This window comes from Mesoplodon bidens, assembly GCF_964165515.1.
Source record: "Mesoplodon bidens genome assembly, chromosome: 12".
NCBI classification, from domain to species: domain Eukaryota; kingdom Metazoa; phylum Chordata; class Mammalia; order Artiodactyla; family Ziphiidae; genus Mesoplodon; species Mesoplodon bidens.
Genome location: NC_138168.1, coordinates 78,219,023 through 78,232,074, shown reverse-complemented (window position 1 = coordinate 78,232,074; position 13,052 = coordinate 78,219,023). Strand labels below are relative to the sequence as shown.

Below are 13,052 nucleotides of genomic sequence, written 5' to 3'. Positions count from 1 at the left end.
TACTGACTGACCAGACAGTAAATAGTTAAGAAAAGGTGGTCTAAGGACACTATAAAAGGTATAAATACAGACTCTCCAAATAACAAAAGAATATTTTAAAAAATCAACAAACAAGGCACACCAATTAGAGAAACACTTAAATACTCACAGACTAGGTTATATTAATAAATCATCCGTCTATTTGAAAATATTATAAACTTTGGATTAATTAACCCAAATAGAAAGCACTGTTTTCTACACAAATAAGCTTAGGTAAGCTACCTGTAAAGGTCATTAAAATAAAACAGTGAAAGCATTTTTTAAAAAGTTTTAAAAGCAGCGTAATAAGAGAGATATCGGACTTCCCTGGTGGCGGAGTGGTTAAGAATCCGCCTGCCAATGCAGGGGACACGGGTTCTATCCCTGGTCCAGGAGGATCCCACATGCCGCGGAGCAACTAAGCCCGTGCACCACAACTACTGAGCTTGTGCTCTAGAGCCTGTGAGCCACAACTACTGAGCCTGCGTGCCACAACTACTGAAGCCCGCCTAGAGCCCGTGCTCTGCAACAAGAGAAGCCACCACAATGAGAAGCCTGCGCCCCACAACGAAGAGCAGCCCCCGCTCACTGCAACTAGAGAAAGCCCGCGTGCAGCAACCAAGACCCAACACAGCCAAAAAATAAATAAATAAATAAGTAAATTCCAAAAAAAAGAGATATCATTTACTAAATATTTGTCATGTGCCAGACAAAATCCTAAGCACATTACATACACTATCTTTTGAGGTACGAACTTAGGAACTATGAAACAATCTTATGCTGTCTCTAACAATCTTATAAAGTATGCACTATTATTACTCCATCTTACAGATAATAAAATTGAGTTCAGAAAAACTAAGTTGTTCCAGATCACAGAGCAAATAAGGGGTAGGGCCATTCAAACTGAGATGTTAGATTCCTGTTGACCAGTTCACTGTACTGCTACTACCATATTCAAATAGCTTAGTGAGTTCTACTAATTCATTTCCCAAAATACTTCTTGAGTGGTTCATTTGCCCTGAATTCAACTCAAATTCCACAGGGGTGATTCATAGACTCTCAAGGTCAGAAGGGTCATCAAGTCTAACTTCTTCATAAATTGGTACCACGATCTCTACTTGAAGAGTTGCACTGATGTGGAACAGCCCTTTGCACATTCAGACCACACTAATTATCAGAACACTTCCCTGTATTAAGAGGAAATCTCCCTCTTTGTAACTCACTTATATAAACCCTTAGTGCTACGCTCTGCAGTCACAAAGAATATGCTGAATTTTCTATCCAACCAACACTTTTTACACACCTGAACATATCACGACCATTTCAAGCCTTATCTTTTTCAGGTTAAGCAGCCTCACTCAATACATCCAATGACCATCATATTCACTCACTCATTCTTCTCTAGATGAATATTTGTGACATCTAAAATCAAACATATTGCTATAGGCACATTCTAAAAATCAAGTAAATTAAAGAGATTACTTCCCTTAAGCCAGATAATATACATCTACCAAACTCATGTGAGTTTCTTTGGCTGATTTCTTACTCTACAGAGGGACACAGAATTTACTAAAAAACCCTCAATAGTTTTAAAAGCATGTCACCAGTCATTTATTAAGAAGCTGAACACATAAGGCTCAGGATAAAGCTTCCTTAGACCATTATTGGGTGGTTTCCAAAATTTTCACTACAAGGTTCTTATTATTTGCTTTTTCCCAGGATTCCATATTTTGAAAGATGCCTAAAGCAAGCTACATTTACTAAGATATTAAATCATTTTCCCATTTTTGACAATCTGACATATACAATTGCCAGTGCCCTGAAATATTTCTAGCAAACAGCAAAGTAATTTAACATTTCACTTTGCATGTATAGCCTAATTATGAGTAAACATGCAATTACCATTAGGCTTTCTGAATTAGTGAACAGTTTTAAAACTACCCATGCCCAATTTTCCTGCACCCTAAGGACCAAAGACCCTAATTAAATAATTATAATAATGGTTAATGTTGATCCAAATATGCAATGGATCCAAATGAGAAGTTAGCAGAATTCAAAAAGGAGAATGCAATAGAATCCAAGCTATAAACCAAATAATTTTAAAAACTTGAAAAAATTAGAGCCACGTTAAGAAGGTATCTGTTCCTCTTCTCAACCTGAGGAGTGGGAAGGGTGAAGAGGGAGATAAATTCCAGGAAAAAGACAAACATACTATACAAGAGTCATGATTTAGATAAGAATACTAAACTGTGACATGATTTCAAGCAACTGAAAAAGTGTAAAAAAAGGAAAAACAAGGAATTCCCTGGTGGTCCAGGAGTTAGGACTTGATGCTTTCATTGCTTTCAATCCCTGGTCAGGGAATCAAGATTCACAAGCCACGCGGCCAAAAAAAAAAAGGAAAAACATCTGACTATTCCTCCGCAATACGAGAGGAGTCTGTGATACTAGAAACAAACAGCAGGGAATAAACTCTTGCACGCTGCATAGCTCAGCAAAGGGTTGACCCAGTCATTAATGCTGGTGATGATGGTTATTAATTTTCAACCCCCAAATCAACAACGTGCAGAAGATTTATTTATTGCTCAGAACAAAATGAAATGCTATCGACTCTGACACTATAAAAGAGCCCCTAGTAAGGTGGAGAATGAGTACCCGTTCTTACAAAGTGGAAGGGTTAAGGGAGAGTGTCAGTTTATAAATTATGGAACAAAAAATTGAGGTTGAAGTATGTTACTCAAAGTTACAAAGGTAACCACAAAAGAGGAAGCAAAAATTACGGTATAACTATATGTGGGAAAGGGAGTAAGGTTAGACGCTGTAAATACTCCTCCATCTTGGCAGGAAGTCAGTAGATGATGTCTAAAGTTGATAAAGAAAGAGCGGTTTAGGGCTCCCCTGGTGGCGCGGTGGTTGAGAGTCCGCCTGCCGATGCACGGGACATGGGTTCGTGCCCCGGTCCGGGAAGGTCCCACATACCGTGGAGCGGCTGGGCCCGTGAGTCGTGACCGCTGAGCCTGCGCGTCCGGAGCCTGTGCTCCGCAACGGGAGAGGCCACGACAGTGAGAGGCCCGCGTACCGAAAAAAAAAAAAAAAGAAAGAAATAGCAGTTTAAGCATATGCTTTAGAGACTGAAGACAATCACCAGAAGACCCAAATATGTAGTTAAAAGTGTTCACTGGAGGCAGTCTGGGAGTGGGGAGGGGCAGGGCAAGCAATTGTTATTTTTCATTTTAAACCCTTCTGTATTATTTTATCTTTAAACATGTACACATGGTTACTCGACTAAAAATTAATCTTAATTGTCCTAACCTTTTTTATCACAGGTGGATAGTACCTATAGAGATGTATATACAATGTGTATTTGCTCTAGTGAGCAAGATGTAGGATGTGGCAGGGACTCCTTTTCTTTTCTTTTAATTTATTTATTTTATTTACTTATTTTTGGCTGCATTGGGTCTTCGTTGCTGCGTGCAGGATTTCTCTAGTTGTGGGGAGCGGGGACTACTCTTCGTTGCGGTGCACCGGCTTCTCATTGCAGTGGCTTCTCTTGTTGTGGAGCACGGGCTCTAGACGTGTGGGTTTCAGTAGTCGTGGCTTGCAGGCTCTAGAGTGCAGGCTCAGTAGTTGTGGCGCACAGGCTTAGTTGCTCCGTGGCATGTGGGATCTTCCCAGACCAGGGCTCGAACCCATGTCCCCTGCATTGGCAGGCAGATTCTTAACCACTGCACCACCGGGGAAGCCCCAGGTACTCCTTTTCTTTCACAGTGGTAGAATGGGGTGCATTATCTAGCCTCTCTGTAGTTATGTGTAGCCTTATGGTTAAGTTCTTGTCAATGAGAACTCAGGCAGAAATTATGTATGCAACTTCAGATAATGCCCTTAAAAGGAATGCGTGTTTTCTTCTTTCCCCATTTTTCTCCCCACCAGCTGAAATATGGAAAGGATGGAGGTAAACTATCTTCAACTTTGTAGATGAGGGAAAGACTTTAGGAAGCACAACAAGAAAGAAGGAGCCCAGGTCCTCAAGACCATGGAACCACCATATTAGTTCTGAACTGCTTGTACTTGGATTGTTACAGGAAACAGAAACTTTCATTTTGTTTAAGCCATTGTTATTTTGGTCTTTATTACAGCAGATGAACAGGTACCCGAAGACACAAGGTATCTGAGGAGTAAAATGAGATCAGTCTGAAGAACAGGATTGGAGTTGGAGCATGGCAACAGGTTGTAAAAGACCCTTAAAAGGCCTGAAAGATAAGCAAGAGGTGTTTACAATTGATACAGTAAGCAATAGAAGTCTAGGCAGAAAAGAGACATAACAGAAAGCAGTACACTAGGACAATCAGTATAATGTGTAGAATGAACCTGAGGGGAGAGAAATTGAAAGTGTGATGACCAATCAGACACTTGAAGGCATATCACTCCAAGTGACAACTAAGAACCTAGGCTAGGATAGTATCAATTAAAATACAGTGAAAGGGACGACTATGAAAGGTATTTGTAATAACTGTTGAGTTAATTTGGGGACAGTCTGAAAGAATCAGTAACTATTCCAAGACTTTTGATCTGGGAGAATAGAAGACTAGAAGCAATCCTGGCAGAGATGGAGAAAGAAGAGATCCTGTGCTGATTTGAAGCACTGAGAAAACAGGTAAGAAAATAAGCTGCAGATGGATTTCAAGTCATGTAGAAACATTCTCTAAATTTCTGTAAGTAACTTGTTACAAAGTTACATCTCAAGAAAAGAAATATTACATAATCATATTAGTTTTATGATTTGAGTGGTTGTTAATCATCTACTCTCTATTTCTTCTCCACTAACAAAATGCCAGGGAAAACAATAAAAAATGAACAAAATGGTCCCCTTTTATTTCCCATCTAGAATGATTAGGTGTGATAAGAGGTAAGTGGAGCCTGAGACACTCTCCATACAGAAAATCCGAAAGGGATTAGTTTTAAATTCACACTATAATCAAAGAAGAATTTTAAGTGATGTCAAGTTATGATAAAGCATATCATCTAAGACCAGAGATTATTCAAAAATACATCTTTCTCGGCGGGGGGAGGGTGATGAATTGGGAGACTGGGATTGACATATATACACTATTGATACTATGTATAAAATATATAACTATGGGCTTCCCTGGTGGCTCAGTGGTTAAGAATCTGCCTGCCAATGCAGGGGACACGGGTTTGAGCCCTGGTCCAGGAAGATAGCACATGCTGCGGAGCAACTAAGCCTGTGCGCCACAACTACTGAGCCTGCGCTCTAGAGCCCACGGGCCACAACTACTGAAGCCCGTGAGCCACAACTACTGAAGTCCGCACACCTAGAGCCCGTGCTCCACAACAAGAGAAGCCACCACAATGAGAAGCCCGTGCACCACAACAAAGAGTAGCCCCCGCTCGCCGCATCTAGAGAAAGCCCACGCACAGCAATGAAGACCCAACACAGCCAAAACTAATATATAAATAAAATAAAATAGGTAACTAATGAGAACCTAGTGTATAGATCAGGGCACTCTACTCAATGCTCTGTGGTGACCTAAATAGGAAGGAAATCCAAAAAAGAGGGGATATATGTATACGTATAGCCAATTCACTCTGCTGTACAGTAGAAACTAACACAACATTGGTAAAGCAACTATACACCAATAAAAATTAATTTAAAAAATACATCTTTCTCTAAACCATTATCAGTCTTAATAAATACATGTAATTAACTATCTTGACACTATTTCTCAAAGGAGGATGTTCCCTGCACTCCTCACATCTCTGACAAACTAAAATGTTATGCAAAACTCTAAAATATTTGTAACCAAAAGTTAACTTCTGTGGTTCTCTCCTAAAACACACACACACACACACACCCAGCATACATATCCCACAGGTGATTTCATGCAAACCATGATGTGATTAAATTGACAGAATCTTGGATTTGGAAGGGTCCTGAGAGGTCTAGTATACAGTGAAAGCAGGCGACAAATCTCTTCCACAATATCCCTTACAGTGAAATGGTCAACCATTCTTTGCTTCAACATATCCAGTGACAGAAAACACTACTTTTCAAAGCCAAATCTTTGACTGTTAGGATAGCTTTGTGAATACGTCCTCATAATGAGCCAAAATGTGCTTCCCATTTGTCCTGGTTTTACCCTCTACTGCATGATTTCCTTCAAATATTTAAATACTACTGCTCTCTGTAACTTTCTCATTGCTAAATCAAACAACCTCCATCTCATCAAATCATCATATAAAATGCTGATGCTCTTGTCATCTTGACCACTCTTGTCTGATAATCTTCGGTTTTTCACTGTTATGCTTAAAGCATGTTGGCCAGAACTAAATGCAACACTAATAAAAATATGTGGAACAGCACAATGGAACTAAGATCACGTTGAATAGAATGTAATACAACCTATTATGTAGATTTAGTGCTGCCCAATAGGACTTCTTATGATAATGGAAATGTTCTACATCTGCACTGTCCAGCAGGTCAGCCACTAGCCTCGTGTGCCTACTGAGCTCTTGAAATGTGGTTGGTATGACTGAGGAACTGAATTTTTAATTTTAGTTAAATTTAAGTAGACACATTGATATTAAAATTCTCCCTCAAAATCTTACCTATTAAATCTTATTCAATGCACTGTAAGTTAACTTACTTACTAGTATATACCCATAAGACTGACTTGATATAAGTCAAAATGAGGAAGTATTTTCTGGATCCTAAATGAAGCCCAAATTTCCGAAAAAAAGTCACTTAGGATTTTATTACCTGGCTATCTTTGGCCCATGAATGCACATGATAAAACTAATAGAATATTCTCTTTTCCACTATTTATGCTACTAGTTGATAAGAACTGACACTCTAAATAGAATAAGAATAATTTCAATTTATTTGCAGAGATAAATAAGGATACAAAAACTATAAATTATCATAATGCTTACAAATTTAAGTGCCTACTGAAGAAGGTCTCCACTTTAATGTCTTATAAGGAACTCAAACCAAACATCTCCCCAAATAAATCCCTGCTCTCCCACGCTTCCTTGCATCCCCCCCACCCCCCAAAAATCCCTGCTGCTCACTCACTTATTTCCAACTCAGAAAATGGCAAATCATTCCCATTGCCCAGGTCTAAAACCTTAGTGTCATATCCCCAACTGCAGTCTTTCTCCTACACCGCAAATCCAAATCTAGCACGTTCTGTTTTCTCTGTCTAGGATGCCTGTTCCCCAGGTCTACCTGCATGGCTTGAATTTCTCCCCCTTCACCAAACCTTTACTCAAATGACACCCTAGTGAGGCCTTCTTGCCTACAACTGCAAACCTACGACGCCATACGCCCTATCCTCCTTCCTTACTTTGCCACTTAGCATGTGAACATATATTTTATTTGTCTGCTCCCACAAGAAGTAAGGTACAAGAGAGAATAGATGTTTGTTTCTCACTGCTGTATCCCCAGTGTCTTGCATATAGAAGATAGTCAAATATCAGTTGACTGATATGACAAATTCTATATACATTATACATGCAAAATGACACAATCAAGGATGCAAAGGAAATATAAGTAGAAATAACTGATGGATTAGGGCAGTGGACTGAATTTTTTTTACAAAAATAAAATAGGTAAAAGAACAATTGTTAGCTTTGTTTTAAGTGGCCATTTGAAGTCTGTTAAGAGTTCACCTTCCACAAACACTCGGGCTTGGACGTCCCTGCTCTAGGAGACCACCTCTCTCAAGCTCATCCACTTCTGCCCCCTTGTTTTCCTTTTACCACGGCGTGAAATTATCCCAACAAAAGTAGAAAATAAACTCTAGTATAAACATTACTTGAATTGTCCCATTCCCTGGGCTAAGTAGGCTCACAGTTGTTTTGAATTAAGTTAATTTGTTTCATGAGTACCTTATCAACCTATAATTATAAAATAATACTTTTCTAAAGACCTGTAATGTCCAACATGTGGCTAGTAGTTAAAGTTAATTTAAATAACACAAAAATCCAGTTCCTCAGTTGTGCTAACCACATTTCAAATGCTCAATGCCTCATGTAGCTGGTGGCTGTGGTATTGAACAGCAAAGATACAGACATTACAAGCAGCTCTGTTGGGCAGGACTGTTACAGACTTTTTTCCTAAAATTTTATTTTAAAGCATAAAACCGATTCAACTGAAACACTGGCAGGGTTTAATCTTGTAATTTTCAGTTCTCTATGTCAGTGATTCTCAAGTGTGGTCTCCAGACCAGCAGGAGCCTACTACTTAGGAACTTGTTAGAAATACAAATTATCAAGAACCCCAGCAATCTGTCTTAATTTGTTTTAACAAGCTCTCCAGATGATCCTGGAGATTTTGAAGCATGCTCAAGTTTTAGACCACTGTTCTCAGTCACTTAAGAGCATTTATCATCACAACATAAGCTATGAGATATTATAAGATGTACCATTAGAGTCTAAAGTAATCTGTAAATTATATATCAAGTATGAAATCATAAACAATCATATTTCTATTACATCTTATAAAAAAACCTCAGTAGGTATTTTCAATAAAATTATTATAATAATATTAAAATGAAACCAATCGTGAACTTTATTTCATTAAAAAAACTGTAATTTGCTTCCTTTTCCAATTTGCAGACCCTTTTTCACTTCAATATCAGCATAATCACATTTTAATCTTTTTCTAAAGATTTAGTTAGAAGTCTTAGGAAGAATACACAAGGGTGGAATAACCTGTAAATTTTCAATTTGTGTCAACTGAAATTTTCCCTTGAGCAAATATTACTGTTGTAACAAACTAATAAATAAAAATGAAATCTAGGGCTTCCCTGGTGGCGCAGTGGTTGAGAGTCAGCCTGCCGATGCAGGGGACACGGGTTCGTGCCCCGGTCCGGGAGGATCCCACATGCCGCGGAGCGGCTGGGTCCGTCTGTGAGCCATAGCCGCTGAGCCTGCGCGTCCGGAGCCTGTGCTCCGCAACGGGAGAGGCCACAACAGTGAAAGGCCCATGCACGTACCGCAAAAAAAAAAAAAAGAGAGAAAGAAATCTATTGGCTAGAATCAATTCAGCAAGAAGTTGAAACTAAAGTTGCACAAATGTTACAAAAGAGGCTAAACAATTTGAGCACTCATTTCCTCTTACCAATCGTAGATCTAGTATAAAACGAAACATCCACAATATCAACATCCATGTATGTTAAATATTTCTCATTAAATTTTCTGATAGGAAAACATCCTTAGAATTTCAGCTAAGAATAGTAATGCAATACATTAAAGTAACTATAAAACCACTGGGAAAAGATCTAGTTTTGGCTGACTACAAATTTGGCCCAGAAAGGAGAGACTTTAAGAGCCTGATTGATTACAATTTCTACCACAGCCAAGCGTCTACTGCGATAACCTACCGGTGGAAAATTACTTAATCACAATTCAAGTACAGAATGTTTCAGGTGTGTATCCTGTACTAGCAGGCACTAGGTCATTTGAAGAAATTTTATTAAAATATTTACAACATATTGAGCTTCTGTTCGATCCTTGGGAACTTAAATCACACTTAATATTGTCTCAGCACATAAATTTACACTTCAAATCAAATATCCTTCCATAAAGTGAATACTGGCAATGCTTGACAGGATTTTTAAATCTAAACATTCATTACTAAACGCTAAGGAAACAAGTTTTAAATACTGGTTAAAAAAAAAAGTCAAATGACTAATATTAAGTATTAATACTAACCATGTGCCAGCCAATACTATTTATTTCTCTCACTAATCTTGGTATTCCTAGTATAGATCCAAGCATATAATATATATTTAATTGGCATTTATGAAAAAAGGAATGATTATTAAATTGTTTGAGAGGATTCAAAGATACTAAAAAAAAAAGCCCCAGCCCTCAAGGAGTTTACAAATCGAATTAGGAAACATGACAAACACATGAAAAGCTAAATAATCCATAACAATTAAAAATACCACGTGGCAGGATTGTGATTATTTGCAAAGTCAGTGGCAAAGAAAAGTGCTATAAATTCCGACCAGAGTGAGAGTATGACGGACTGCGGTCCTTCTGGTCTCCCGACCAGACGGCGACACTACATTTCGATTAAAATAAGAAAGTGACACAGCACTGGTCCCACCCTAAAATTATCATCAGAGTAAGGAATACAATAACTAAAGATAATGGTGTAAAGAAACTTCCATACAAGGCTTTTAAAGCATACGGTAGCCCCGAAAAAAGTTAGAACATTCCACATACACAATCGTTTGCTGGATCCCAGGACTTCTAAAGGCTCCTGAAATACGCTGTCCCTCAGGAAAAGCATCCCCTAGTTATCTCTTCCTCCGCCCCCCACGAAGCTTTCCACTGGACAGCCGCCCCAGAAATTTCTCCCAGCATCCGCAATGACATTACTCTCATCTCCCTCTCCCTCCCCTCGCCAGTATCAGACGGTGGCATCTCCCGCCAGAGGAAAAAACGAAGGGCGGGGGAGGCAGAACCGGGGAGAAAGCTTGCAGCTAGGTCGACTGATAGGACAGAGGAGGAAGTGAGAAGACGCGGGGGTCGAGGGCGGGGTCCCCTCAGTTCCAGCCCAGTCTCTACGAGCCCTGGCCAACATCCCACTCCCCAAGGCACGCCCCTCGCCCGCCGGACCCGGACAGGGAGGTGGCGGACTCGAGTGACAGCCCCACCACCTGTGCCGCGCCCCCTTCCCCAGGACCGCGGGGAGATGCCTGCCCCTGCCCCACTAGCAGCGGCCCCTGGCTCTTTCTCTCTGGTTCCTGTGCACGTCGCCGATGAGTGACAGGTCCCGGGGGAGGCAATCGCCAGCGCTTGCCGTTCGGGACTGCTGGTGCAACCGTGCGCCGAAGCCCTCCAGCAGGCACAGGGGTAGACGGAACGTTCCGGACGGCCCAGGGGATCCGATCCAGGCCTGGCCTTCCCCAGTTGCCCCACACCGGGCGGGGGTGGCACTTACTGCGGAGGTTGTGGATTAGCTCCGAGTGGCTGGCGCCGCCGGATTTCCAGGCCATCGCTAAGCACACCCGGAGCAGGTACAGAACCACCTTCAGCGCGGCGACAGTGCCCAGCAGCTTCCCCAAGAGTGAGACCACCTCCCACACGGTCACGGCCGCGCTTGCGTCCCTGCTGTAGCCGCCGCTGCTACTGCCGTCGCCGCCGCTGCCGCCACTGCGCGCTCCCGGCATCCCCCGCGGCACGCATGCGCTTTGTGAGGCCGCGCGGACTTGGGTGCGGCCGGGTGGGGCAGGAGGCGGGGGTGGCGTCATGCGCTGCCGCCCGTGCGAGGGGCCGCTGCGGCCGCCCGGGACTGGCGGGTTGGTCCCGCTGAGTCAGCGCCACCGACGCCGCCACCTCTGAGTGGCCTTTCTGAGGCCTCGGGCTGCGCAACGCCTCCTTGCTGAGTTTGTCCTGCGGTCAGGCGGGGTGGGCCCTGGCGCGGTCGGTGGCGAGCCTCGCTGCGGCTCTGGTCACCGAGCGCGGTGGCGGGATGGCAGGGCGGACCTCGTTCCGCTGCTGCCGGTGGCTTCGCAGTCGCAGCTAGATCAGCTGTTGAGAGCGGCGGGTCTTCTCCTATAGCTGTCCAGATTGTTAGACGGTGGGCTTCCTTCGTCCTGCCTCGCCCAACCCAATGAATGACTAATATTTAGGTCGGTTGGAGACAGAGCTCCCTATGATGGAGCCTCAATAATCTTAATAGAACTGGAGGGCAAAGGTCTTCTCTAACCCGAGTACTCCAGCCTCTGGCTTGTGACAAGTACGTTCGTGTTTCGTTAGCAGAGACTTTGGGACCCTGATTTGTTCTCAACTCTAAAGCACAAATTCAGAGAGTGGAAGAATACCGAGACCTGGGGTGGGGGTGGGGGGGGGAGCGTGGGGAATCCTTTGCTCCTTAGGACAGCACACTTGGTTAAAAATACTACAGTATCCTATGGCGAATGTGTTATTCGCCCAACACAAGTGTGCGTTTTCAGCTATTTAAGCCTCACAAATTCCACCGTTAGACTGGACACCAGGTTTGTTGCTATCAGCTGTGCAAGACATTGAGTGAGAAGCTGACAAGGAACATTGCCTGTAGCATCCAACTTGCTGACTCCTGATCAGAACTGAGACTGGAAGAATCCAGTCACATTTAGTCCAATACACTTTTAAGGAAGGAAACAAAGCTATGTCAAGACAGAGATGCTACCGCGTCAGCAACAATTTTCGTATTCTAACCAGACCTTGGCAAATGTGGTATCTAGTCTACTTCCAATCCTAAATATACTTATATATTAACTATTTCCCTGTGTTCTGCGATAATAAATGAAACAGTATTCTTTACTTCAATATTGGGAATAAAATTGTCAGTTTGGGACTAATAATTTTCTATTTCATCTCTCTGCTGTTCCCTAATAGTCTTCCAGTTAAAAACAAAACAAAACGACACCAGTCAGTTTTCAGTAAGAACCTGATAACTCTCTAAAGCTGAGCTAGATGGACTGCATTTCCATTAGGTGCTTCCATAAGCTGTGGCTAGGAAATAGGACTGCCAATATCAGTTAGAAACAAAATCATGGCCCCTTTTAAAGAAACAACACAGTTATGAATATAGTATAAAGGAGTTTTTTTTTAAAAAGATGAATAAGTCATATCTCTTGTATGTAATAAGATTTACATTCAAATTGGGGAGATTTGTATCAAAAGAAAATTAGCAACAGGGGGCAAAATATAAGTGCTATTAGTGGTCTAGATATTAAGGGACATATTTATTTAGATCATTATGGGCTGGAGTAATAGGAAAAGATAGAGGAAAGAACTGGTCCTTGAAGGATGGGCAGGATTCTGAGAGACAGGAATTTTTTTAAAAGCGGGGGAGAGTGTATCATAGGTCTAATCAAAAGCACGAAGGAACCTAAGGCTCTGATTCCTGAGCTGTCGACGTTACAATTAAAAATCATTCTTAATTATATACATAAATGAATTGAGGATGCTCACACAGGCAATGGGAGTCCAAATTAGAACTGGGGTCCTCAGAA

At 41.7% G+C, this 13,052-nt stretch overlaps 1 protein-coding gene across 4 annotated transcripts in view; it reads right to left on the bottom strand.

Annotated features, from left to right (window-relative positions):
* PCMT1 (protein-L-isoaspartate (D-aspartate) O-methyltransferase) overlaps positions 1 to 11,540 on the bottom strand; it is a 47,736-nt gene extending 36,196 nt beyond the window's left edge. The window contains exon 1 of one of the 4 annotated variants that reach the window (XM_081251147.1): positions 10,994 to 11,540. In XM_081251147.1, coding sequence (XP_081107273.1) covers positions 10,994 to 11,303 — 310 coding nt within the window. In that variant the 5' untranslated portion in view covers positions 11,304 to 11,540. The remainder of the gene's footprint in view (positions 1 to 10,993) is intronic. The other 3 variants (XM_081251148.1, XM_081251149.1, XM_081251150.1) reach the window with 3 other exon arrangements.
* Positions 11,541 to 13,052: the final 1,512 nt, after the last annotated feature.